At 41.7% G+C, this 27209-nt stretch overlaps 1 protein-coding gene across 1 annotated transcript in view; it reads right to left on the bottom strand.

Annotated features, from left to right (window-relative positions):
* Positions 1 to 268: 268 nt before the first annotated feature.
* TPH2 (tryptophan hydroxylase 2) overlaps positions 269 to 27209 on the bottom strand; it is a 104356-nt gene continuing 77415 nt past the window's right edge. The window contains exons 9-11 of the mRNA XM_015063626.3: positions 11672 to 11767; positions 2257 to 2390; positions 269 to 2126 (exon numbers count right to left, since the gene is read on the bottom strand). Of these exons, the coding sequence (XP_014919112.2) occupies positions 1952 to 2126; positions 2257 to 2390; positions 11672 to 11767 (405 nt within the window). The 3' untranslated portion in view covers positions 269 to 1951. The remainder of the gene's footprint in view (positions 2127 to 2256; positions 2391 to 11671; positions 11768 to 27209) is intronic.

The raw sequence follows: 27209 nt of genomic DNA, 5'->3' as shown, positions 1-27209 counted from the left end.
GCAGACATTAAGAGTTTCTTAGCCAATTTTCCTCTTTGAGAAAATTCAGCAACTAGTTCTGGAACTTTCTGGACTTATTATTCTGGGTTATTGTTCTAGGTTAGAATTTATAAGTAAATAATTACTCAGGGTCATCTAGACCTAGCAAAACAAGATGTAAGAAACTATGTCGTTTGGAATGTATAAAACTACTGAAATATGCAACTACTTGATCATTCTAGATCATTTTGCTTCAGCTTGCTCATCACTTCTCTACCACCAATAATCTCTCAAGGCACTATCTCTTCCATTTAAAATAGCATTTAAACTGCGTAACTGTCACATTCTGTCTACCAAATCCCTTTCCAAAACTCAGTTGTTCTGAGAATCCTTCAGAAACGAAAGACCCTCAGTAGTTAAGGAACCACTGTTCAAACCTCTGATTTCTTTTCATTTTACCTCTCTCTGATGCATATTTTCACTCTTTTTCATGTTCTTCCCAAGTACATCTAGTACAAAAATTTCTGACTCATAATGGGCCCATATGAGTATGAATTCGTTTGAAATCACATGCCATTTGTTATTAAAAGAACATCTTAGAAATTGCTTAGCAAATATTGTAGAATTGCTAACTTAAAAGTCATTTTGTCACCTTTCTCATCTCTTTTTCCCACCCTTTCCTTCATCCATCCAGCATTCTGCATGACAAAAGTACAATGTGAGGAACAGTGGTTGTGTTTGTTGAGAGAATCAGACGAAACTTATTCACTCATTCAGATTTTTATTTGTTCACTTAATCACCTGATTATACCTCTTACGGCAAAGATGGCTAGAGATTTGTGGTGCATCACCATTATCTGCCCAAATTTGCCCAAACTTTGGGCAAACTGGACAAACTCTCAGAGATCTGGCTTGGTTTGGGGGCCGTGAGAGGAAACATCTGTGCTGTTGGAAGCCCTTGATCAAAAACCAAATCCTATTTAGCGATTAACATAGTTTTGTAAGTATTAGTTTTCCCTTCTCTACTACACACAAATATACCAAGTTGAATTTAGCAATCCAAAAGTGACATGCGATGGGCTGGAAATGTTACTGCACAATTAACCGCTGCTTTGGGCAAATCACTTAACTTCTCTGAGATGCAACTCCACAGTTTTGAAACCCAGGCTCTATGATATTATTGTTCTCTAAGACAAATGGATTAAACACCTGAGCATGATAATTCTCTTTATTCCAGCATAAAATTCATAGTCCCAAGACCTTCTGCCCATTGTTTAGTCTTTCCTAATGTCCTTTCTGGAAGTATTTTCTTCCAAAATACTTTGGAAAGCATGCCACAACTCAGTTTATACATGGTCAATGCCACCTACACGTTCCATTTGCAAAATGTTCTCTTTTCTAACATTGTATAAATATTCAACCTAAAAACCATTCCAACCAGTGGGTTCACTAGTTTTCATTTTTGAAACAGAATACTGTATCTTTTGTTAATGTGATGGGAGTTTTCACACAATTCTGGGTTTATCTCAAATAGTGCTGTGGAAACACTGATACTATAGAAAATAGAAACAGTTTCACTGCTATTTTCATTTTATCTAATGAACACAGAGGAAAAGCTCAGATCTGAGGAAAAAAAAGTAATAAGCTAGAATCATAAGAGGGCTATTTGTTACAAATTTTAAATAGCTGCAGTTTGGCTAAGGACACCAAGCAAGAATGTCAAATCTACTTAAGACATTTAAACATGTTACAATATTTCAAACAATGAGTGGTTATCTGTCATTGGGTTCTTTATGGTGTTTCACACATTAACACAGTAAATTACAAGTAGATAGAGATATGCAGAATTGTACAGAATTGCATGCTCAGTAGCCAAGCCATGACTCAGAGAGTTATTGGTGTTATATGACATTGATTGAATTGCTGCTAAGCCCCAGAAAGATCATTCTGGCAATGACAATGGTCCCAGGCATCAAATCCCCAGATACTGGTTCATTTTGTTCAAGGCATCACACACTGTGTTCAAATCACTGCGAAGGTCCTGCACCACGTTTTCAATACTTCTGGTGTCTTTCAGAATTTCAATACTCTGTGTATAGGGATTGAAGTACACAGAGAAGGGACGGGTAATTGACTTTGCAAAGTCCCTGCAAAATAAACAGAAATAGAGGGATAAGTGATCAACTGTCATTGGTATAGGAGATACAGATAGAAGGAAGGAACAGAGCCAGAAAAATAAAAAGTAATTTTCTGGAGATGGAAGAAACACAAGTTTACCTCATCTTTTCTTTGGCTTCTTCAAAACTTTCTGAAACAAAGTAGGCTTCCTGGAAAGTGGTGATAAGGCATTCCTGTAAGCAAGTGGTCTTTGGGTCAAAGGCTTTCACACATGCCTTGTCAGAAAGAGCATGCTGCAAAATATACCATGAAACCCATTAAACTCGATAATGAGACTTCCAAAGTGCCATGATGTCACAGTTCTATAACACAACTCAGTATTTTTACAGAGCTGCTCAGTTACTAGTCTGCCATGAAATACGGTACTCCTTAAAAATGCAGGGTAAAATGCGTGTTAGGGGTTTTGTTTTGTTTAAGTCTGTTAGAAGCTGAGAGGAAAAATGAGATTATGGTATTATTTTATGTATTATCAGACAAATTCATATGGAAGGACAGTTCAGAGCTATATCCCAAAAGAAATGGAATTTTAAATCTACGCTATGAATAGAAGCAAGGAGACAGCATAAATATGGTCCTAAATTTATTGCTATAAGCAGTGTACTAAAATTTCACTTAAATGGCAGAAGTAATAATTACCTGCGTGGAAAGGTAATTGGGACTCTGACTGAACTATTTGTGGCCTCATTGTGAGACATTTTGAGGCCAGGCACTGTGTATCAACAGAGTCTGGAGTGGGCTTGTATATTTGAGGGTACTTGCAAAGCATTCATTTCCCTTCCAGCAAGTACAGCAGAGCAATATACAGCAGATAAATATTGTCAGGTGGGAAAAGGGAGCTAATATTAATAGTTACACTTATGCACAGAGAAGGCGTTAGGAAAACAGGGAAGCCAATGAAATTACTCTTTGAACCATCATTAGCTCCATTCAACTCACTACATGACTGGCACTGAGAACAGCAAGAAACAATGGATGACTGTCTTCTCAAGATAAATTCACTGATGCTGAAAGTTTGTGGTCACTTCCTGCCACATGCCACCTGCCTATTTATCGTCCCTAGATTAATGGTTCTCAAACCTCATGTGCATAAGGATGACAGAGGAGCTTGGGGAAAAATGCAAATACCCAGGCCTCAGTTTTATTTAGCAAGTCTGGATAAATCTCAGGAATCTGCATTTTAAAGGCTTCCGAGGTGATTCAGACTCCAGTGGTTGTGAACTATATTTCGAGAAATACTCCTCTGGATTCTGTCTTTTTCTTAATTAAAAGGGTAAATTAGTTGGGGGAGAGAAGCAGAGTGAGAGAAGAGGCAGCAGAAACTGTCTTGAACGGAGAGAAAATGGGCTCTACTCTAAATGTTACTGCTGTCAAGCTGGTTAACCTTGGCCTCTCTTCTGTGCCTCTGTTTCCATAACTGTAAATGAGACGTTTGGGATGGATGATTTCTGAAGACACTTCATTCCAGCATCTGGGTTCCACCCAAAGCACTTTTCTCCCTCTCGGTACAAGAGGTAGATTGCTAAAGTTTCCTGGAGAAATGCTGAAAAATCTTTCCTGTTCAAATTCTTGGTACACCCCCAACAATTTCAAAATGCACGGGATGATTTGCTGCAGTCTTCCACGAACAAGGCTGTGTTGCCCTAAGTTTGAAAATACAATTGCAGACCAAAGGACTAACATGCAAGAGAAAGGGCACGAGGGCCCACCTGCATGTGATTTGCTTTCCTGCAAAGTTGCATTGTCCAGATCAATGCATATATGAATCAGGGAATGCAGAGGGCCTCTAGGAATGAACTCATTCATTCTTTTTGGCCCACAGAACAACTTCATTAAAAGCAGAAGGTCACTACACCTGAAATGCATTTGTGCCAGATTCAATCCAGTGCCATGAACATCAGGGGATTTGGGTTCCACATGACTAATAATTCTGTCCACATTTTAAAAGCAACTTCACGGTTTCAAGAAACAAATGTCCTTTTCTGAGAGCTGGTGCTCCTTTGCAAAGAACAGGCCTCCTACTGACTTGCTGTGGTTTTCAGAATTAGAAGCGGCTTTCTTTGCAGCCATGTACTCGGGGTGGGTTTTACTTCACCCTTCACCGGTATCTATGTAAGGAAGGACAGTGACAGATTCAGTGTCCTTGATCTTTCCATGTTCTCATGCTCACAATCAGGGGCATGAGGAGAGTGGTAGCCAAACAGACCATGAAAACAGTTAAACCTCTGCTCCCTCAGACAGGGCATCCCTGTTGAGCCCAAGACTTTTCATCGGGTCAATACAAGCACAAGAAGGAGATGAAACTCATCTGCTTGGGTCTAAAACACTTTGGTAGGCCATTAGCCACCCAGCAGCCACCATGTGTAAAGGAGGCCTCCAGAATGTGTGTATACAATAACACAGACTGAAATCGGTGGGGTTTTAGAAAGAATTATCATGTGACAATTCCACTGGATACTCAGATGAGCCCATTTAGTTATTATAACTAGTAAAGGGGAGGAGAGGAAACCAAGAAAAAGGCCAGAAGGCGAGCGCTGTGCCCAGACTTCAAGTAAAGTCAGTGGATTCACAGAATAAAACTTGAGGCAAAGACCATTAGGCAAGACACATCACATTTGCCTAATGTAACAATCAAAGGAAAAACTGGGAGCTGATTATTTTAAGCTATCAACAATGCAGTCTATCCTCAGGGGCCTGCTGTGTCCGATATGCTAATTACCTACTGGGGACCTCTCCATCCACTGGGGTATGGGACCAGTGCTGCTCCTTAGCTATTACAATTATGGGGGTGATAGTGGTACCCAAAGATTAGCCGCCTGGAGAATGATAAGAGCCTGGAGTTGGGGGGCAACCAGTGGGTGAGGCCAAAAACGAGGTGATGCTCACACCTGTAAGTGGTCTCATTTACCTGTGGGATGACTGCCAGGAACATCCATGCAGGCTATGAGGTTCCTGTTTCTGAATACTAGAGTGTGACCCAAAGTCTATGAAATAGCATCCATGTCTCCACTGACACCCCATGGAGTGGAGCCCTACTGAGTTTGATTCTCAGCTCCCGTCCGCGTCTATCTCTAAGCTGCCTCCATGTGAGGGAGCAGCCTCCATGCTTCCCCACTATGTCCAGAGTGGATTCTCTGTAAACATGGAGTCACACTACTTGATGTCCCCGGGGACTTTGTGGCGAATCCTTCCCAAAGTGTTAGCAGTCTGATATCCTGAGGTCTGCAAGAATTTATCCGACTTTGGCAGACAGAGGCTTTATAAGGCTGAGAGAATGTGGCTGACAGTCTCTTCGTCTTAAGCCATTTTAAAAGTGCAAGAGTGCTTAAGAATCAGCTGCTCTCATCTAAATGCTGTCTAGAAGGATTGTTCTGTATTTACCAACAGTGCTAAAGACAAGTGTGCAGGACTGGGAGCTACAAGTCCTGGGTCCTAAACACAGTTGTCCCAGAGGCATGATATCGAATGAGTCAGACTTCTCCATTGGGACAGGGTGTCCTCTTTGATAAAACTGAAAAGATTGATCCACATGAATTCTAAAGTTCTCCTCACAATATTATTTTAAAAGGTCTACAGGGGTGCCTGGGTGGCTCAGTCAGTTGAATGTCCGACTCTTGATTTAGGCTCAGGTTATGATCTCATGGTTGTGGGATCAAGCCCTACAATGGGCTCCACCCTGAGCGTGGAGCCTGCTTAAAACTGTCTCTATCCCCTGTCCCTCTTCCCCTCTCCTCCATCACATCCTCTCTGTCTCTCTCTCTCTCTAAAATAAATTTTTAAAAAAATTTAAAGGGCCTGCAGGTACACTGCACTCCCTGTCATCTCCCCCCTCTCCCCAGGCAGCACACATTGACCATAGCAACCTTTCCCATGGCCTAGGCATGGCCTTCCCACACTTCCCAACACAATCCTTCAGGACACAAATGAAGACTTATGTGCCATTACAGCCTTTTAAATACAAAAACTTTTTTTCCACATCAAGTTGCCTAGAACCTATTACCTAAAGTTTCTATGTGACTTTGGGCAAGTTATTACACCTCTGGAAGCCTATTCCAGTATCCATCTGAAAAATGGGACTACTAATAGTATCTACCCCCCCAGGGTTGTGCCTGGCACATGGGAAGCACCGTATGCTGAGTTATTATTGCCACTCAGTGTGGAGATGATGTCGGTGTACACAGGCATTCAGCCACACCTGCCACCATTGATACAGCTCTTCTCCCCGCTGGGTCCAGAACCCATAGACAAGGAAACACGGCCCTAGCTATGAGGCTTCCAGGTTTCAGACCACAATAATGCCTGCCCCAAGTTCACCAATTTAAAATCTTCCTTCCTCCCAGCCACATGCCTTTGCAGACACAGGGTTATTATCTCAACTATTCTCCACATAAATCCTGTGATCCTCACCCTCTATATTAGGACTGGTTTAAGTTGGGAAAAAACTCAAGTGTGAAATCAGGTTTAGCGGTAGTTCGGGCCCTAGATTCTGAATAAGAATTTGCAAACACTCTTACACTCACACTGCAATCATCTTCTCCTTCCCCCCCACATCTGAACAGCAAATATATACTTCTGTATATGTAGATATGCATGTATGCATATATTTTTTTAAATTTCCCCAAATGTCTCTCCTGCTAACCAAGTACAAAGTGCCACCAACATCCCTATTGCTCAACTGAGTGATAACAGCATCACATCTTTTTTTTTTTTTCAGTGATGTTGAAAGTTTCATTGGTTTGAATAAGTTCCTGTAGGGGCAAGGAACAAATTCCCGCTTCAAACAATCTCTTCGATTTGTCTGTGACTAGAGTTAGTGCTAATGGCTCCAGACTTCTCCCACCTTTCCCCTGCTCAGATGGCTCACACCTACAGTCCCGGGCCCTTCCTTTTCCTGAAACCAGCACCGTTAGTAAAAATGGAGCCTCATGCTGAGCTCTACAGTGACAGTGCAGAGCCTGCTTAGGATTCTCTCTCTCTCTCTCTCTCTCTCTCCCTCCCTCTCCTTTCCTCCCTCTCTCTCTCTCTCTTTCTCCACCCTCCGCTGTTCTCTCTCTCTCTCTCCAAAGAAATCAATAAACATTTACTTTAAAAAGCAATACACAGACTTCAAGCTGTATTACAAAGCTGTAATCATCAAGACAGTATGGTACTGGCACAAGAACAGACACTCAGATCAATGGAACAGAATGAAGAACCCAGAAATGGACCCACAAACGTATGGCCAACTAATCTTTGACAAAGAAGGAAAGAATATTCAATGGAATAAAGACAGTCTCTTCAGCAAGTGGTGCTGGGAAAACTGGACAGCCACATGCAGAAGAATGAACCTGGACCACTTTCTTACACCATACACAAAAATAAACTCAAAATGGATGAAAGACCTAAATGCAAGACAGGAAGCCATCAAAATCCTTGAGGAGAAAGCAGGCAAAAACCTCTTTGATCTTGGCCTCAACAACTTCTTACTCAACACGTCTCCAGAGGCAAGGGAAACAAAAGCAAAAATGAACTACTAGGACCTCATCAAAATAGAAAGCTTCTGCACAGCGAAGGAAACAATCAGCAAAACTAAAAGGCAACCAACAGAATGGGAGAAGATATTTGCAAATGATTAAATATCAGATAAAGGGCTAGTTAGTATCCAAAATCTATAAAGAACTTATCAAACTCAACACCCAAAAAACAAATAATCCAGTGAAGAAATGGGCAAAAGACATGAATAGACACTTCTCCAAAGAAGACATCCAGATGGCCAACCAACACATGAAAAAATGCTCAACATCACTCTTCATCAGGGAAATACAAATCAAAACCACAATGAGATACCACCTTATACCAGTCAGAATGGCTAACACTCACAACTCAGGCAACAACAGATGTTAGCGAGGATGTGGAGAAAGAGGATCTCTTTTGCACTGCTGGTGGGAATGCAAACTGGTGCGGCCACTCTGGAAAATAGTATGGAGGTTCCTCAAAAAACTAAAAACAGAACTACCTACAACCCAGCAATTGCACTACTAGGTATTTATCCAAGAGATACAGGTAGGCTGTTTCAAAGGGACACATGCACCCCAATGTTTATAGCAGCACCATCAACAATAGCCAATGTATGGAAAGAGCCCAAATGTCCATTGATGGATGAATGGATAAAGAAGATGTGGTGTGTGTATACACACACACACACACACACACACACACACACACACACACACACAATGATGGAGTATTACTCAGCAATCAAAAAGAATGAAATCTTGCCATTTGCAACTACATGGACGGAACTGGAGGGTATTATGCTAAGTGAAATTAGTCAGAGAAAGACAAATATCATATGACTTCACTCATATGAGGACTTTAAGAGACAAAACAGATGAACATAAGGGAAGGGAAGAAAAATAATATAAAACCAGGGAGGGGGACAAAACATATGAGACTCATAAATATGGAGAACACACAGAGGGTTACTGGAGGGGTTATGGGAGGGGGGATGGGCTAAATGGGTAAGGGGAACTAAGGAATCTACTCCCGAAATCATTGTTGCACTATATGCTAACTAACTTAGATGTAAATTTAAAAAAAATAAATTAAAGTCAGATTTCCAGATGATTTATCTCCTTATTAACTGCTACCCAGAGTGAGGAAGATATGGAAAACCCTACCCAGACACACTTTTGGAATTCCTGAAAGTACATCACAGAACAGGTAAGAGAGGGAACAACCACTGATGAGGTTAAAAAAAGAAGTCTTTGTGGTTCTCACATACAGCTTTTACAAGCTTTTCCTTATTTATTTTGTTTCTGTCTTCAAAGGCTGTCAAAAAATAAGCATTGTAATCATCGAAAAAATAAGAGGCAAAAATGAAAGTTATCCTCTGAGCTAGAGATACACCACTTGGGAGTCCTTGACCGGCGCTGTAATGCAACATCTACGCCCAAGAAATTTTAGCCTTTTACAGAACAAATTTTAAAACGTGTTTTGTTCAAGGAGAGAAGGCGAATTTTTATGTAAAAGTGACAAAGACTGCACCCAAACCTCCAACAACTTAGCTGGGACCTACATTTGGGCTGCAGTTTAAAACAACAAGAAAGACTTTTACCACAAATGGTAACTGCATTCAAAATCATAAATGTGTTTGACACAGGAATTATTGCGATGCTATCAATAAAGTGATCCCCTGCCCTCCCCGGGTTCAGGATTATCATCTGTCCCCACAAACGACAGTTAGCCAGAAGTACTCAGAAGCTGTGTGAGGGTTCCGGACATTCGCACAGAGCGGGGCAGAGATGAGGGGAGGGGTGGGGATATGGAAAGCATCCTGTGTTATGTATTCTCTGTGAACAATCAGAAGATACTTCTCGGAGAAAGAATTTCTGAATTGTAAGAATGGTCCAAAGTAGCAATCACTGGGATGGTGGAGTGTAGAAATTTGAGAATGGAAGAATGCTAATGACCAGAGGTGATGGACCAGAACAAGATTCACGGCAGACAATGCCCTTCGGTGTACACATCCTGGCTGATTTCCATTTCTAGACTTTTCCGTCCACACCAAAAGCAACAAAAACAACAGATTCACCCCAATGCTGCCTACACATGCCCCATTAACCTGATTAGAGCGTCCTGTCGAAAGTTGGAGCAATGAGAGAGATTTGTTTCTTTTGTGTCTGGCATCATTTATAAACTTTCTGAGGAGAATGTAAATAGATGTAGCTCAAGAGCCACATCGTTTTCTAATTCTTTTCTCATGGAAATCAAGAAGCACTCCACAGAAGGCATGGGTCTTACAGGGATATGACATCATGTTATTGCTGTGGGCTTTGGTCACGGCACTGAAATGCTTTTTTTGTGGCTGAGGATTTCATTTAAAAAAAATAAATTACCACATTACATCAGGCTTTTGTCATGTTAAATGTTATCAACTACTCCAGCCATGCAGAGCCTCAGGCAGCTTCCTAAATGGGCCAGGATTTGATGAGAGCACACAATGCTGTCCGGACTATTTCCTGCATCTCATCCTCCCCTTATTCATCCTTTCCACTCCTCAAGAATCCGCTTGGGCAGCAAGGCCCTCGTCAGGAGTCTTCCCAGGCACGGCCTAGTAAGTGCCGGGCACACTGGTCACAGTTTGCATTAACAGATTGGCTGCTTACCCCCTTGCACTAGAAAGTAAATTCTCTGATAACAGGGATCCCAGGCGGGACAGCCTACTGGTTACTGGCTGGAATCCTGGAGCCTAGTCCACTGGATGTGGGTCCAGCTCCAACACTTATTAGCTGTGTCACCTCGGGGAAGTTCCTTAATGTCTTTATGGCTCAGTTTTCTCATATGTGATAATAACACTGTTTACCTCATTGGATTGTTATGAGAATTAAGTGGGTTAATATGTTTAAAGCACCTACAATACTAATTAGGTCTATTTAAGTGTCTGAGATAGCTGTTTTCTGCTTCTTCTTTCTTTCTTCTTTCTACTTTCTCCTTCTCTTTCTCCTGCTCCTCCTCCTCCTCCTTCATTATTTATTTCCCTAGAGACTGGCACAGTACATGGTACATAGTAGGTGTTCAATCAAATGTTTGAGGAATGAATTAATGAATAAATGGCACCATAAAGCAAACAGACTTAATAAAAGTACAGGAAAATTATATCTTTCAAGAATATAAACAACCAAGACGTTCCAATAATCATTACTCGACTCTAGGGATAATCAATACCCCAAATAAAAACCCTAAGATAGTCGATAATCCCGATCTTAGTCTGGATAATCAAAGAAAGATTAAATTATTTTCAGTACCACTTCCAGATTATACATCACACTGCATTCTAAATTCATCAAACCTTGCTGTCCCCCAGTGGTATAGACAGCACTTCTTAAGTAACCAAAAGATTTAAATGATCAGATGATCCAGTCCCCAACATTTCTGAATAAACGACCATTTTACTATATTTTAAGGCAAAAAAAATAGCATTCCCTAAGCATCACTACACATATTAGCTACCTCTCTGAACATAGGTATATTTCAGCTTTTTTCCCCCAAATTGTATATGTCCACAAACGTTTTAATACACATTAATTTCACAGAAGCTAACATAATCTCAAATTCCCCTTGGAAAGGAAATTCTAGGGAGTCCATGGGAGCCATGGGGATAACAGAAATGAGAATAGCCAAGCTATCCTTATAAAGAAATTTCAATGAAGCGATCACTGCTAACTTGCTGCCCACTTTTCAGTACTAAATTTAGGCCAGTCGTATGTTACCCAACACTCGAGCATACGTTTGTCATTCCCGTTGATCTGTGCACATGGCTGCTCGTCCATCTGAGCCACACCACACACCTAGAAAGGCATGACCCATTTTCAGAAGTGCAAAAAGTTAGGTCAGCACCCACATCTGAGGTGCCACATCCCTGTATCAAATATTTATGACGTACCTATGAGTAGAACTGCTCAGACAAACAAATCAATATTTTCCATGACCTTGAACCAGTTTGCTCAGGAAGGATATTTTCATTCACAGCTCATACCTTCAATTCTCCAATGGAGGAAAGTAGTCCTGCTCCATATGCCCGTAGTTGCCCTTCTTGCTTGCAAAGGCCAAACTCAATTGTGAAGAAATAGCACTGAAAGAAAAAAAATGAGGGAAAAAAAAAAAAAACCATGGACACACATCCAGTGAACTAGTTAACACAGTTCTTCTATAGAATAAATGGCACCCAAAATAAAAAGGTGCACTGGGCATAATATCTTCAATACTGTCAATGTAAATACATTTGAATCAAGATGCTTGTTGAAATGTATTCTCTTGATTAATAATCCCTCCCTAGGTTAAAGGTATACAGAAAATGTATTAATTACTAAGAGTCTTGTGCTTGGTGGATTCAGAAACCCCATAAGTCAACTCATATCCTTGACAATAATTTTAAAAATAAAAAAAAAACTACAGATTTAGAAATGAATGATTATGCCACAGTCATACCAGCGTAAGAATATGCTTCTGTATTTGCCAAGTTGTGTTTCAGTTGACATAAATAAGTTCATGCGAACATAGAAAAATAACTTGGAATCCAGTAATCTCAAACTGATTTTTGCAGTTTGTTTATTCATTCAACAAACATTTGTGGAGTACCTACTAGGTGCCAATGTTTGGTAAAGAACTGTGGTACAAAAACAAGAGCAAGACCAAAAGAGCAAGTACACGCCTACCAAATTACCAAAACCACAATTTTAGGCTGACTTTTTCAGTGAGATCTTAAGTGTATATCTACGTATGCTACACATAGACACATGTATGTGTGTGTAGATACATGTATGTGTGTATATACACATATATAAAAACATATATAGTAAGAACCATTTCACTGACCTGAATTTTACCAGCATCAACTACTACAGCTTTTCCAAGACATTAAAATCTACAGTTGTTTCTGTTGAGTTTAAGAAACCAGCCTAGACAGACAGAAACCTCTGAGCAACCAAAAAATCTCTCGATGCTCTTGAGAGAAGCTGAAATCACACTATTTTTGCTCTGGGAGAAAAGTGAGAAGTTGACAATGAGCAATACACATTGCATCAAATTAACACTGCCCTGCATTCGTGATGATAGAGCACTGACAGTGTTGAGAAAGAGAATTTAAACACCCCTGAAAAGGGGTGGAAAATAATAATTATTTCTAGCCCACAACAGCGTGCTCTATTTTCATTTGGAAGTTAAGATGTCCCTTTGTTCAGAAGGGTTTTATGCTTTTTAAACGTGAGGATGACCTGTGAAGTTCAATGGGCTGAACCCAAAGCACTGGTCATTGGAAGTCGTCGAGCTAAACCTCCCAAGGCAAAACTTCCTTCCCTGATTCACCTCCCCAAAAGGGTAAAACTGTAGTCCTTCCTCCCCTCATCACCCACAATGCCCACCAGCCCTCCTTCTCACTCTGTTCTGACTTTATGTATGATATACACTGTCATCTGTCTCCCCACTCTGAACTATAAACTCCATGAGAGTAAGTATCTGCTCGTCTGGAACAGGGTCCCAATTGCAGCACTGTTGACACTTCAGGCCGGCTAACTCTTTGTTGTGGGAGCCTATCCTGTGCATTATAGAACATACAGACGATAACATTCCTGACCTCTACAGACTAGATGTCACTAGCATACCCACCCCACTTGTAACAGCTAAAAACATCTCTAGACATTGAAGAATGTTCCCAAGGGACCAACATCACTTCTGCTTGAGAACCACTGATACAGAATAGTGTCTGAAACATAAGAGCTCAATAAATATGTAGTGAGTAAATAACGAATGAGAGAATTATCTCTAAGTCAGGCTTGTTGTATGACCGCATGACCTGGAAGAAAGAAACACATGAAGGGACCTGAGTTCTAGTCTTGGCCCTGCTTCTATTTAGCTATATGACTATAACCTCTCTGGCATGTAGTTCTTCTGCCCATGACATTCATTCTGTCATTCATTCACTCATTCATTCATCCATTCTACAAACACTCCTTGAACACCTGTTATATTCCAGAATCTGCTTTAGTTGCTAAGGATATGCAATGAACAAGGCAACAAAGTCCCTGATCCCATGAAGCCTATTTGTTGCTGGGATGAGATTTAACAACAAAAATCGATAGGATAATTCCAGGCAGAATATGCTATATATGTAATAAATCCATGTAATGTGTCAGGTATTAAGCAGAAGAGATGGCTATTTTAGATGAAGTGGCCAGGGAAGGCGTCTCTGAGGGAGTGATATTTAAGCTGCAACCCACTTGAAAAGCAGCCTTTTGTGCAAAGATCTTAGGGAAAGAGCACTCCCAGCAGAGGAAGTAGGTGCAAAGGCAGGAACGGATTTGTATTTCCAAGGGCGGTGGGAAGTCATTGGAGGGATTTCAGGCAAGAGCTAGACATGTTCTAATCTAGTCTCAAAAGATCGTGCTGGTGCTGGGTAAAGAACAGACTGTCAGCGGGGCAGGAGTGGAAGCAGAGAGACCAGTTAGGAGGCAGAGGCAGCCAAAGAGCAAGGGAGGTGGGTGACTTAGAATACGACTTGAGCCAGCAGGGGCAGGGGATTGGGAGAAGTCAGTATCACAGAGACCTCAGGAGAAGAGCCAAAATAAGAGATCTGATCAAATGCTAAAAGACAGCCCTCAAGTCTGTCCTCCAAAAGATTTCGTACAATCCTGGGCACAATGAAGAGAAGTGATTGTACAGTTGTAGAATAAGAGTCCTGCAGGTTCAGCGTTGTTTCACCCAAAGGAAAACTCAAGTTTAAGGAGATAAAGTGATTTACCCAGGACCAGTCTAGATGGTCACATTTAAGAGATCTAGAGCTCCAAATTTCAAAGAGCTCGACAAGTCACATTTTAAAGTTTTTAGGTAAAAGATTAATAGATGCATGATTCCCCCTTACAACCAAAAATGGAGAAATTAAAGTCTAAAAGCGGAAAACTAGAATCTCATGGTATCTTCTTAGTGTGTCTTTGGCTGATTTCTCTAATTTGTATTGCATTTATAGCACATGATGTAAAATCCTTGGAGCCTTAGTATTGAATACAGAAGAGTATGTAAAAAAAAGAGAGAGAGAGAGAGAGAGAGGGAGGGAGGGAGGGACAGAGGGAGGGAACTGTCATGTTCAAAAGCCTCCAACATACACATATGGAGCCAGCTATAGGAGCATTTAGGTCAGCCTGTTACGAGCATTTTTAATTTTTCTTATGCTATATCAGTGCCTACAAAATGACCTAAATCAAAACAGGCTGGGGGTGGGGGGTGGGAGGGGGTGCTGAGAAAATCTGGTGTGCCATTCACAAGGTCTTCACATAGATTTGGCATCCCATCCTATTCTAAGGCAGGAATTAAAAGGTCTGCATCAACTCAACTAAAGGTTCAAAGCTAAATCTACCAGTGTGTCCTTTGGTCCACGTGCTCTTAGAATCAGGGCAAGCTCAAAGGAAAGAGTCACTGTGCATCCTCCTTCCCAACGCTCAGAATGCTCCCTGGCCCCATACCTCGTCTGGGAGTCCTTCCAGAAACTCTGACCTTACGTAGCTCCATCTGCTCATTCCCTATCTACGTTTTCCCTTGGTTTCCTGCTGTCCCCAACCAAGGAAAGCCTCTATCCTCCTTCTACAGCCTTTTCTCTCCAAAAAATTGGTTTTTTTTTTTACTTTAAGACCATTTTCCATTTGCAGCTCCATGTGTGGCTAACAGATAAAAAGAAAATGGTAAAATGCACCAGAACTTCAGGTGTTGGCAAAATTTGAATTATGGACTTGCTCAGGACAATTTTTCTCTTTCTGTTTTCCATACCCGTGGAGATCTCACAAGACAGAGTGCCCCGGGCATGATCACTGACAGGGGAGGGGGACAGCTGCACATTTCTTCTGTCTGGTTTTAAATGCAAAGCTTGCTTAGAGTTGAACTGGATGACCCCTGGAGACCTTTCAGAACTCAAGGATAACTAATTGCTTCCCAAAATTTTAAGAAAACATAATTTGTTCTCCACAGTACTCTCTCCAGATGTGGATCTATAATATATTCCCTAGAGATCTACCAAACAAATATCCTACCTATTAGCCAAAAAAAACAAAAAACAAAACACCCTGAACATCATAAGGTAAAAGAGGATTAAAACACCTGTAAAAGAGGATTGCAGGTTCTTGGCCACTGATGTCTTTTAAACAGAAACAAATAAAACGAAGACAATCACCTCCCAAATTAAAGGGTACCTTTCATCAGAGCTGATGTTCATGAATTCCACATTTTACATACCACTAATTATATGTAATTATTTATAAATATTTTATTTGAATATAATTACATATAATCATTAACTGAAAAACCAAAACAGGAATGATAGATCAGACTTCTTCCACAGAAGAAAAGCAGAATCATTTACATACATACAGTCATTAAGCAGAAAAAAAGTCTGAGTGACAAGCTGAAATGCAAACACTGCCTTGGAAGGCAGCTCCTGGATGTGCCAGGCGGGGCGTGTGCTTAGGAAAAGGAGATAGGTCGCCCAATGCTGCCATCTTCAGATCACTACTGGTAGTACACCACTCTCGCAACCGTTCTGGTCAGCCAAATGGGCTGCAGGGGCGAGCTTGAGGGAACCAAAGCCACAGACACTCAACAAACCAACAAAATATACACTGGTCCCCCTGGTGACTTATGAAAACACGGTGCAACATCTTTGTTCTGTTTGGTGTTAGGTACCTGAAGCTTTGGCTAAGGCACACACTCCAGTTAAAGAGAAATACAACTTTTTTCAAAGAACTTGTGATGGAAAAGAAATTTACTATTCCAATTTCCCTTTTAAAGGGTCCTTTTGCCTCCCTCTTCCTCCTACTCCCTGGATGCCTTAAAATAACTATATAACCTCTTTCTGAGAGTCCTTCTATACTCTTAAATTGCATTAAAGGGTATACACAAACATCCAGGAAGAAGCCTGGGTGTCTTTCACTTTCTCCAGGAAGGTGGCTTACACATATCACTTAATAATTGACTGAAGGGAGGAGTAACGAAATGTTCTCTCTGCCACCTCCACTACAAATTTGATCTTTACACACAGGTAGTATATATTTTAAACTAGTCACATACAGCATTCCACATCTAGAATTCCACTATCCACACTTCCAGGACACGGGCACAAAGAAAGAGGCTAGCAAAGAGAGTTTAGAAAAGTCCTGAGATGTGCTAAATGTAACAAAAAGGTATATGCTAAATTTGATTTACTTTACATATAAAAGAGTCTCAGGTCCTCACTGAGATCTCACTTATCGTTATCTTGTACACCGTCTAAAGTTTACTCATGTAGCTTGAAGCCCATACCCTAACCTAAGAGGGGGATAAAAAAGACAAAAAATTCAGACCTAACAACTCAAAAACACAGAAATATAAAATTTGATACTTGAGCATACAAACCTAAACACCTCCACACCTGAGGTTATCGCTAAACAATTCAACAATGATGTTAGAACATCAAGATAAAAGGGAAAATCAGCCGGAAGATGCCCCAGTTTAAAAAAAGTATTCTCGGGGCGCCTGGGTGACTCAGTGGGTTAAGCATCCGACTTCGGCTCAGGTCACGATCTCGCGGTCCGCGAGTTCGAGCCCCGCGTCGGGCTCTGGGCTGATGGCTCAGAGCCTGGAGCCTGCTTCCGATTCTGTGTCTCCCTCTCTCTCTGCCCCTCCCCCGTTCATGCTGTGTCTCTCTCTGTCTCAAAAATAAATAAACGTTTAAAAAAAAAAAACAGTATTCTCAGGGCACTTGGGCGGCGCAGACGGTTAAGTGGCCAACTTCGGCTCAGATCATGATCTCGCAGTCTGTGAGTTCGAGCCCGAGTCCGACTCCGCACTGACGTCTTGGAGCCTGGAACCTGCTTCGGATTCTGTGTCTCCTTCTCTCTCTGCCCCTCCCCCACTCACACTCTGTCTCTCAGAAATGAATAAATGTTAAAAAAATTTTTTAAAGAAATAAAAAAAGAGAGAGGAAGGAAGGAAGGAAGGAAGGAAGGAAGGAAGGAAGGAAGGAAGGAAGGAAGGAAGGAAGGAAGGAAGGAAGGAAGAAAGAAAGAAAGAAAGAAAGAAAGAAAGAAAGAAAGAAAGAAAGAAAGAAAGAAAGAAAGAAATGTATTCTCAGGGATGTCACCTGACTACAGACTTGCTATCTTACCACTAACTGGATATAGAGCAGTCATTACTACACATATCCATTTTATAGATGGGAAGACGGAGACTCAATAATTAAGTGACTTTCCCAGATTCCACAACTCATAGCAGGCAGAGCTAGGAGTCAAGCTCATGTCGTAACTTCAAATCCAGTGTTCTTTCCTCATCAACAAGTTCACTTACAAACGTAGGGCCACTATCAGTCAGTTCCTGTTGCTGAAATAATGAAATCCTTCCAGAATGGGTATATAACTACAACCCCACACTCCCCAAGTCCCTGCCACCACCATGCTGCCCAAGCCCCATCCAGGTTCCAACCTCCACACCCTCCCCACCACTACTTCTTCATAATCTAGCAAATAAGACCCCATGCTTGTAAAACTGGGACCCCCAGAACACAGTTCCCCACTACAAGCGCTACAAGCATCTGTTCTATTTGGTGCCTAGATCATATCAAATGGGCAACGGAAGAATGCTACTCAAAGATGTTCTAACATCAGAGTCTGTACTTTGATAAGTGCAAAAAAATAAAAGAAAAACTTAAAAGGGGCTCTGTGTCTCACGGCCCTGCTTTCACAGCATTTTCTCTAACATCTTTCCATCCTAGTTCGAACAAGTAGCATGTCATAATATATACTCGAAGAATTGTTGGAAGGTGGAACTGTCCCAGGTCCCCTCCCACTCACCCCTCTACTGCCCATCCCCAGCTACTGGGGTTTGAATTTTAGCTACATCATTTCAGTTTACAAGCAGCAGGTATCTTCTCTCCTTTGGCCCAAATTCCCTTAATCTCCATTAAATTGCAAATGACAATAGGACTGGAACAGGAATGAGCTTTGATAGCTAAGCAGGAAGGTTTTTCTTAATATAAGTTATTGTCATATTGGCTTCCATACAACACCCAGTGCTCATCCCAACAAGTGCCCTCCTCAGTGCCCATCACCACTTTCCCCTCTCCCCCACCCGCCATTAACCCTCAGTTTGTTCTCAGTATTTAAGAGTCTCTTACGGTTTGCCTCCCTCCCTCTCTGTAATTTCTTCCCCTTCCCCTACCCCATGGTCTTCTGTTAAGTTTCTCAAGATCCACATATGAATGAAAACATATGGTATCTGTCTTTCTCTGACTGGCTTATTTCACTTAGCATAATACCCTCCAGTTCCATCCACGTTGCTACAAGTGGCCAGATTTCATTCTTTCTCATTGTCAAATAGTATTCCATTGTACATATAAACCACATCTTTATCCATTCATCAGTTGATGGACATTTAGGGTCTTTCCATAATTTGGCTATTATTGAAAGTGCTGCTATAAATATTAGGGTACATATGCCCTTATGCATCAGCACTCCTATATCCTTTGGGTAGATTCCTAGCAGTGCTATTGCTGGGTTATAGGGTAGTTCTGCTTTTAATTTTTTGAGGAACCTCCACACTGTTTTCCAGAGCGGCTGCACCAGTTTGCATTCCCACCAACAGTGCAAGAAGGTTCCCGTTTCTCCACATCCTCTCCAGCATCTGTTGTTTCCTGATTTGCAGGAATCTTTTGGATAGAAATGTTAAGGCAAACAAATCACCATCAGAAATAAAAAGTAAAAATGGGGACCATACTGTTTAAGCCCTGGAAGAGTCTCATGCCCCTGAAATGTCCCCCAATCACCAGACATCAATTTTTGTTATTGTTCCTTTGACCATTTGATCTACAAATACTCCCAAGAGTAGCACATAAAGCCACATCACACCAGGATGCAGTGACTACCCCAATGCTTTGTCTCCAAAGCAAGGGTTCCTGATGGCGGAAGTTCTCAGGGACCCGATTTCAAGAGACAGCAGAAAAGGGGGTTTTGCATGCTTTGTTATTTTGGCCCAAGCTAGCCTTGGATACAATAAGAGTGTAAGAAACGTGAGAAACTTAGAGCCAGATCCATTGGCCTCCTGCAGTCTTGGGGTTTCAGATGTCGTGTAACCACAGGCCACTCACACCACATCTGAAAGCCTCCACTGGCAAAACAAAGCTGCTGCTCATGTGTTCACACATTCAGGGGCCAGTCTCTGTATAGATTCCAAGTACTAGTGTCCAAATGCCTCATGTGATGGTAGCTACACCTAGATTTCTACATTCATATTTCAGCATGAGCCTCTAAACGAAAATCGGTATAGCTCTTGCCAAGTCACAACTTAATCAAAACACATTTTATCAATTTATATTTACTAAATTCCATAGTGCTGAACTCCAGCTGAGATTACAAAAGTAGGTAAAGATGTGGTCTCTATGCTCAAAACATGTGGAATGTGGGAGTGCCTGGGTGGCTCAGTTGATTGAGCATCCGACTTTTGATTTTGGCTCAAATCATGATATCACAGTTCACCCCTCACATCAGGCACTGAGCTGGCAGCATGAAGCCTGCTTGGGATTCTCTCCACTGCCCACACGCCCCGGCCCACCACCTCTCTCAAAAATAAATAAATAAATATTCAAAAAATTTTAAAGAGAATTGTTAAATATGACTGGGGAGACAAGATTAATACAAAAATAATAATAATAAACTGCAGTTTTTATCTTCCCACAAACTCACTCTGTCTTGAAATTGCAGTGTGCTTATCTGTCTCGAACACAAAGAATATGAAGTTTGTGTTGGGCTTTTAAGGATTAATGGGCCCTTAGAAGAAGGATTAATGGGAAGAGGGAAAGTAAGTGGAAAAGGTAACTTCAGGGGCCTGCATGAGGAGGGTGACTTCTGGGAACCCCAAATGAGCGTCAAAGGAAGGTAGAAGTAAGTCAAGTGATAGAATGTACCAGATCACAGTCTCCACTTCAACCGGTAGAGACCACCGCTTTTGCCAGCCATTCGCCTCAAACCAAGACAGACAAAAACAAGTAGAGAAAAAGAGGAGGGTTTGGATTTGAGTAATGTCTTGTCAGCTAGAAGACGATGATCCTGAATTGTGGAAACAGCGTATATTGTCTTAGGTTAAGAACGGCCATCGAATGAATTAAAATGTAAAAACCTAAGCTCTGAGGAAACATTACAGCAAACCTTGTGGAAAATTGATCATCAAATATAAGAGGAACATCCGTAGGGGGAAAAAAAGCGTCAGCAGAAAACAACTTTTATTGAAGAATACATTGACATAGGCGATTTTCAGCAGCACTGCTTTGGTTGGGATTTTTCTGTGTATCTCTTAACTATTGCTTCCTATGTTTTTTTGGTTGCTTCCAAGAACAAATGGATGATTTTGTTTCAGAGCCCTCTGGCCATTTCAGTTTTACTGTCCCTCCTCCAGCTTATCTGTGAGCATTTTCAAAGAAAGGCCACCTGACTTATCATTTAACATTTACTAGTTTTTACGTCAGGATTTAATGGTATTTTTTAATCTTTTAAAAATTTTTTTTTTATTTTTATTTTAAAAAAATTTTTTTTAGTGTTTATTTATATTTGAGACAGAGAGTGACAGAGCATGAGCAGGGAAGGGGCAGAGAGAGAGGGAGACGCAGAATGTGAAGAGGCTCCAAGCTCTGAGCTGTCAGCACAGAGCCCGACGCGGGGCTCGAACTCACGAACCATGAGATCATGACCTGAGCCGAAGTTGGACGTTTGACTGAGCCACCCAGGCGCCCCCAAAAAAATTTTTTTTAATGTTTTATTATCCATCTTTGAGAGAGTGAGGCAGAGCATGAGTGCAGGGAGGGGCAGAGAGAGAGGAGACACAGACTCCGAAGCACGCTCCAGGCTCTGAGCTGTCAGCACAGAGAATGATGCGGGGCTCAAACTCAAGAATCATGAGATCATGACCTGAGCTGAAGTCAGACGCTCAACCAACTGAGTCACCCACATGCCTAGCTATTTTTTTTATTTTTAAAAAAGGAAGAAATAGAAAAAAGAACTATGATGAACTAACAGTAGTGATCAGCTTGCAGTCAGCAGGAGAGCCACCCAAGCAGTTTGCCCACCCCTGAAACCCTGACAAAATTCACTCTAAGACACTCCATCCCCAGGGCTAGGCTCCAGGTCACAATGGCCATGTGCTGACCCAATTACAGACCTTCACCATCCCACTGCCCTAAAGTGAAGGCCCACACTTCTCTGTATGGCAGAAAAGACCCTCCGTGTCCTAGCCCCTGCCTCCTCCAGCCTTATCTCTCAACCCTCTGCCTCCCCATCGTCCACTCCTCAGGGAACTATTGGCAACTGTGCAGACTGCCATGCTCTCTTCAGCTTCCCATCTAGGACTTTGCACATGACCTTCCCTCTGCATGGAATGCCCTTGTCCTTGTCCAGCTCCTTTGCCAATTCCTGCTGGTTTGCCAGCTTAGGTGGCTCTCTCCTCTCTCCTGGTAGAGCACTTCTGGATCCATGTGGATACTGCCAGTCTTGTCTGTCGTCTCCACCAGGCTCTGAGCTCCCTAATTTCAGGTAACTCTGACAGGGTCTGACTTGTTTGGGTTGTTCTTATTGTTTAATATCTGGTCTCCAGCACCCAGCTGACATGCAGCAGGTGCTCAGCAAATACTGAAGGAGGGAGGAAAGGGGAAAGCAAGGAGAGTTTTCCAGTGGGCCAAGCAACAGGTCAATGCCAGTCTTCCAGGTCAATAACTACTACCTTCAGCAAATATTCCAATATTATAGACTTTTCTGTAAAGATGAAAACCCTCCTACAGTAGAAATCCAATCAGTTTTCACCTACAGCTTCAGAAATAGATCTGTCCCTTGACATCTCTTCAACAACAGCCAATGGTCCTCCAAGCCATTGAGGGAGGGAGGAGCCATCCTACTGGCAGGCCTTCAAAGACTGATTGGCATTTACTTCCTGCAGAAGCTCAGTAGTCTTGTGGTTCAGTGGCCCCTGGCCTATTTCATCACAAGCAGTAACTCTGAAGGTCCACTGATTCTGACCTCTGGATCCTCATCAAAAATGTTGGGGGGAGAGTTTTTCAGTTTGCCAGGTCTGAAACTTGTAGGCAACTGGAGACTAGCCAGGGAAAAATGCTAACTGTGCATTGTCAGGGTGTGAAGGAGTTTAAGTGTGATAGATCCAGGCCCTGAAGTGCCTCACGGCCCAGACTGCTCAGAATTAGCAACCACAAGGAATTTCTGTTGGCATCACTGCCCAGACCTTCACTGAGCAGATGATGACACATGAGATCCAACAGATGCTATTTTCTCCTGAAGATGATTTTGTGAGATGACCACCCATCCAATGCTGTTTTCCACAAAATTCTCTGGCTCTTTCAAAGGTATTATGAATACAAATAGGCTTATTTTTAATGAAGCCCTCTGGATCTACAGCTATTTTGAGTTTCACAAATCAAAAGCTGGTTTTATGTTCAGTAGTATTACTCGTTGGACCCTAGATGTAATACAAGAGTCTCGATAAAGCATCTTCATAACAAAGCAATTCACATTGTTTGGTTCTCTTTCTAAAGCAATTCCATCTTTTTCCAAACAACCCTTTACTGACTTATTATGTAACTAGCTACCTTGAAATGGTTAAACTTCACCCTGAGGACACACACACACACACACACACACCCCATTTCATTGCAGGTAGGTGGATCAGCATCCCATTTATATATGTGCTTAATCTACTTTGCACAGAAGACCTACTTAAGCAAATGCTGTAGGTTTGAAGTGCCCAAGAACTGACTTTTATAACCTAAGCAATTCTGAGCTCCTTGAAGGAGAAGAAAACTGATGAGCACATTCTCAGCCATTCATCCTTTGGCATGTCCTAAAATGTTCTGCATCAAATCACACATTCTCCCCAGATGTGGTGATTTTAAAGGTCAGCTCTCAGAGGCTAGTATGAAAAATGAGGTTTTTACTGACTCCCAAGTAAGCTGTGGGCAGTCACCACTGCCTTTAGAGGGTCGTTTTATTTTTATCCCTGCATTACTAAAAGCAACACCCTCCCAGACATTAGGGCTAAAGAGCTTGCACTTGCTCACCTATTTCTTTCCAGGCAAGACCAAGAATCCTGGAGACAATTATACACCTGAAAACTGATGAGAAAGGTATGTTTAGTGGGGAAAGCCATTCTTACCACTCCATTACACCAAGCAGTCTTCTATCTTAAGTTTTTATTAATGAAGTCATGTTTCTTTTCTAGTCACTAACCATCAGCCCTACCATCATCATCTCTCACACTCAGAGTCGACACTAACCATCTATATGTGTAAATGGGGCTGAGAAGATTTACCTGTGAACTGGGGTCCCTGTCACAATGAGGGTCTATAGGTAATTGAACCTCCAGATAGCATTTCAGCTCAATTGAGCTCCCCTATTTCTAATAATAACCACTGCCTTACTGAAACCTACTCTCCACTACAGTGCTAAGCACTTTACATCATGCTCACAATACCTCTAGGAGGCAGGCACTGCAACAGTAATATAATAGGATAGCACTTTGACTTTGGAGTGTAAGATCAGGGTTCAAGGGTAGGCTCTGCCATTTACCTGACCTTAGGAAAGTTGTTTAGCCTCTCTGAGTCTTAAGTTATCCATAAAATAAATAAAATGAATCGCTAACATTTACTGAATTCTTACTAACCCAGTGCTAAATCCTCCCATTTTACAGCTGGGGAAACTGATACTTAGGCTCAGTAACTGGGGCAAGTGTAGGGGTGATAGAGCTGGATTGGAATTGGTTATGCCTAACCCCCAAAATCTATGATGTCTGCACTGTATCACACTGTTTGCCCCCTCTTCTCTGCGACTGAATGCTGCAGGTCCCTAGAATTGATGCTCACGTCATATTCTTAATAGCTGGGCTTGGCGTGTGCCAAGAAATACAGGGGTCTGTCTAGCTTGCCCACAGCCATCCTTCCACAGCTTGCACTGGGTTAAGTGCCTTTATTCCTTTGTGGCCCCAGGATCAGCCAAGTAACACAGCACAGGCCCATCAGGAGCCAGAGAGGAGCACGCACTAGAAACCAGTCATTAAAGGAAGCCACGTCTTTTGAGTCTTGCAAGTGGGAAAGAGCACTGCAATTAGCCCGGCTCAGGAGACCTGGGACCACAATAAATTTTGGCTAGGAAATAAAACATATCAAGACTAGAGCACCAATCCCTCAGTTCTCTCTCCCTTCCTCTAATCAGCAGATTCCCCTGATCAATAAAGGGGGGACAGGCAGGAGACTGAAGATGAAATATGTCTTCTCTATTCAGGATCATGGACCCTTTCTAACAGAACAATAACTAAGCTCTGGCCAATTGTCTCCTTAGGTAAAGGCAGTCTGACTCCCAGAGACACTGGTCTTTTTAAGAGAAGCTAGGAATCTGGATGTTCATGTGTTAATGCACTTTTTTTTTTAATTTAAGCAAGGTGTAAGATGTGTATGTGAGTATGTGTATACACATACACACACATATGTATGTATGTATATGTGTGTGTGTGTATAACTCCACCTCCCCCAGGTTCAGACATTAGCCTGAAACCTCCCCCGGGTTCAGACATTAGCCTGAATCCTGCATCTGTGACAATAATTTCCTTCCAGGACACTGAGTGCATATCTCTCCTGCTTCACCTGGTCACTCTTTGCTCTGACATCCTAAACTCCTGAGAAATGGTCTGGTGTACTAGATTAGGACCGAGAAAATCTAATAGTTCAGTCCCTGCCACTATTTTACTGTATGGTCTTGGATAAGTCATTTCACTTGTCGGAATCTCCCTGTATTCATCTATATAATGGGGATTCCTTTCCTCACCAAATTTCTATTGAGCACCAATTGTGTAATCAGCACTCTGTGGACACTGGAGACTTTGTTAGGGGATGATAATATGAGTCTCACCTACCTTGAAGTGCCATCATGGGACCCAAATGAAGAAGCACACATCAAATGCTCAAGCAATTACAGCAAGAGCTGTAACTCAGATGAAGGTTCTCTGTTCTGAGGCGATTAAGATCACAGATATCTTCATGGCTGACTCATCCCATCTCAGGCCTCTGATTCTACAGAGTCATTTCTACAGAGAAATTACCTTCCGCATAGGTGATTATGAGCTTAATTACAGGTCAACAGTTCCTGAAACTCAATCAAAGGAGCTTTCTGAGATGCAAAAGTTTCCTAAAGTATTAACACCTATTCTATCAGTAAGCATATGTAACAGCAAATAAAAAATTAACAATCTCACTGCTGGGAAAAGTCTCCCCACCTCATCCAAATCACCTCTGATCATCCTGAACCTGACCTAAGTGCCCTCCTTTCCCTAACTTTGCGTTTACCAAGTTATATTTAAATCCCTATTCACTTATGTGTACCCCTCACTAGAAATAGTCCCCAAGAAGCAGGATCCTGTCTACCAGCTTCACAGTTGAATTCCCACTGCCTGAACACATAAAAGATGTTCAGTAAATGTTTACCAATAAATAAATGAGTGGGTCACAATTGATTCTATCAGAGTTGTGGAGAAGATATTTAGCAGGGACACAGCAAGTTCACGCCTTTGATAAAACACCCTCACAAGGAAGCAGAATCCAATGCCCCTTTTCTCACCAATTATAGCTTTGGTTTTTATCTTGGAAGAGCTAAGTCTTCTTCATTAGTGTTAAGAGAGGAAAGGGTGAACAGCCCCAAAAACGTTTTTGTGAGCACTGAACATCTAAATGTTTCTAAAGTATGCCAATTTACAGTATCTCCCCATGTGTTACTACAGAGAACTTTTAAACCTTGCTAGTTAGACACCAACATAGGACCCCTGTGTACAAACAGAGACACATCCAAAATGCATCAAAACTGGAGCAAACAACATCTTTTGGAACTCTTCCAATAGCTTCTTTGCATACTCTTATGTTAATGCAGCCAGCTTACAGCCAAATTCCACACACCTGGCTTGAATTCTCAGAAACTTGAACTCATAAGGAGGAAGAGCAGCCGAGATGTGAAACCCCAAATTTATTGCTTTCTTTAGTTATTAAGGGAGGGCTGCATGTATCAATGAACAGCATCACTCCTAATCTGCTTGCAAAGTTTAGTCAGGAATTCATATTTCATGCGCTCTCACCAGCACAAACAATATTTATTCATTTGTTTTCCAAAGCTGTTTCCTGCAACTTGCCTCTCTCTGTGTTCACTCAGGGGAGGTGTGCTATTAACTCTAGGGAGGTCTCCTCCATCCCCAGGGAGAAGCTTGACATCTTTTAGGGGAGGCCATACCTTTATTATTTATGGTTAAAACACTTCACATTGCAAAGTAGCATGCTATCTCTGTCTAAAACCCCTTTGTAATATAAACTGCATAGTCTTCATTTCAGAAAAGGAAAACTGAATTGTTGAAAGAAAATTACCCAAGGTCACACAGGGGCCTTCCCTGCCCTTGAGTCTTACTGATGTGGCCACCTTGACAGCTAAGAGTACAGTCACGTCAAATACACTAGCTAGCTTTTATCGAACACTTAG

The sequence above is a fragment of the Acinonyx jubatus genome, chromosome B4, assembly GCF_027475565.1.
Source record: "Acinonyx jubatus isolate Ajub_Pintada_27869175 chromosome B4, VMU_Ajub_asm_v1.0, whole genome shotgun sequence".
NCBI classification, from domain to species: Eukaryota; Metazoa; Chordata; class Mammalia; order Carnivora; family Felidae; genus Acinonyx; species Acinonyx jubatus.
Note: the sequence above shows the minus strand (reverse complement) of the source record. Positions and strands in the feature narration are given on the sequence as shown.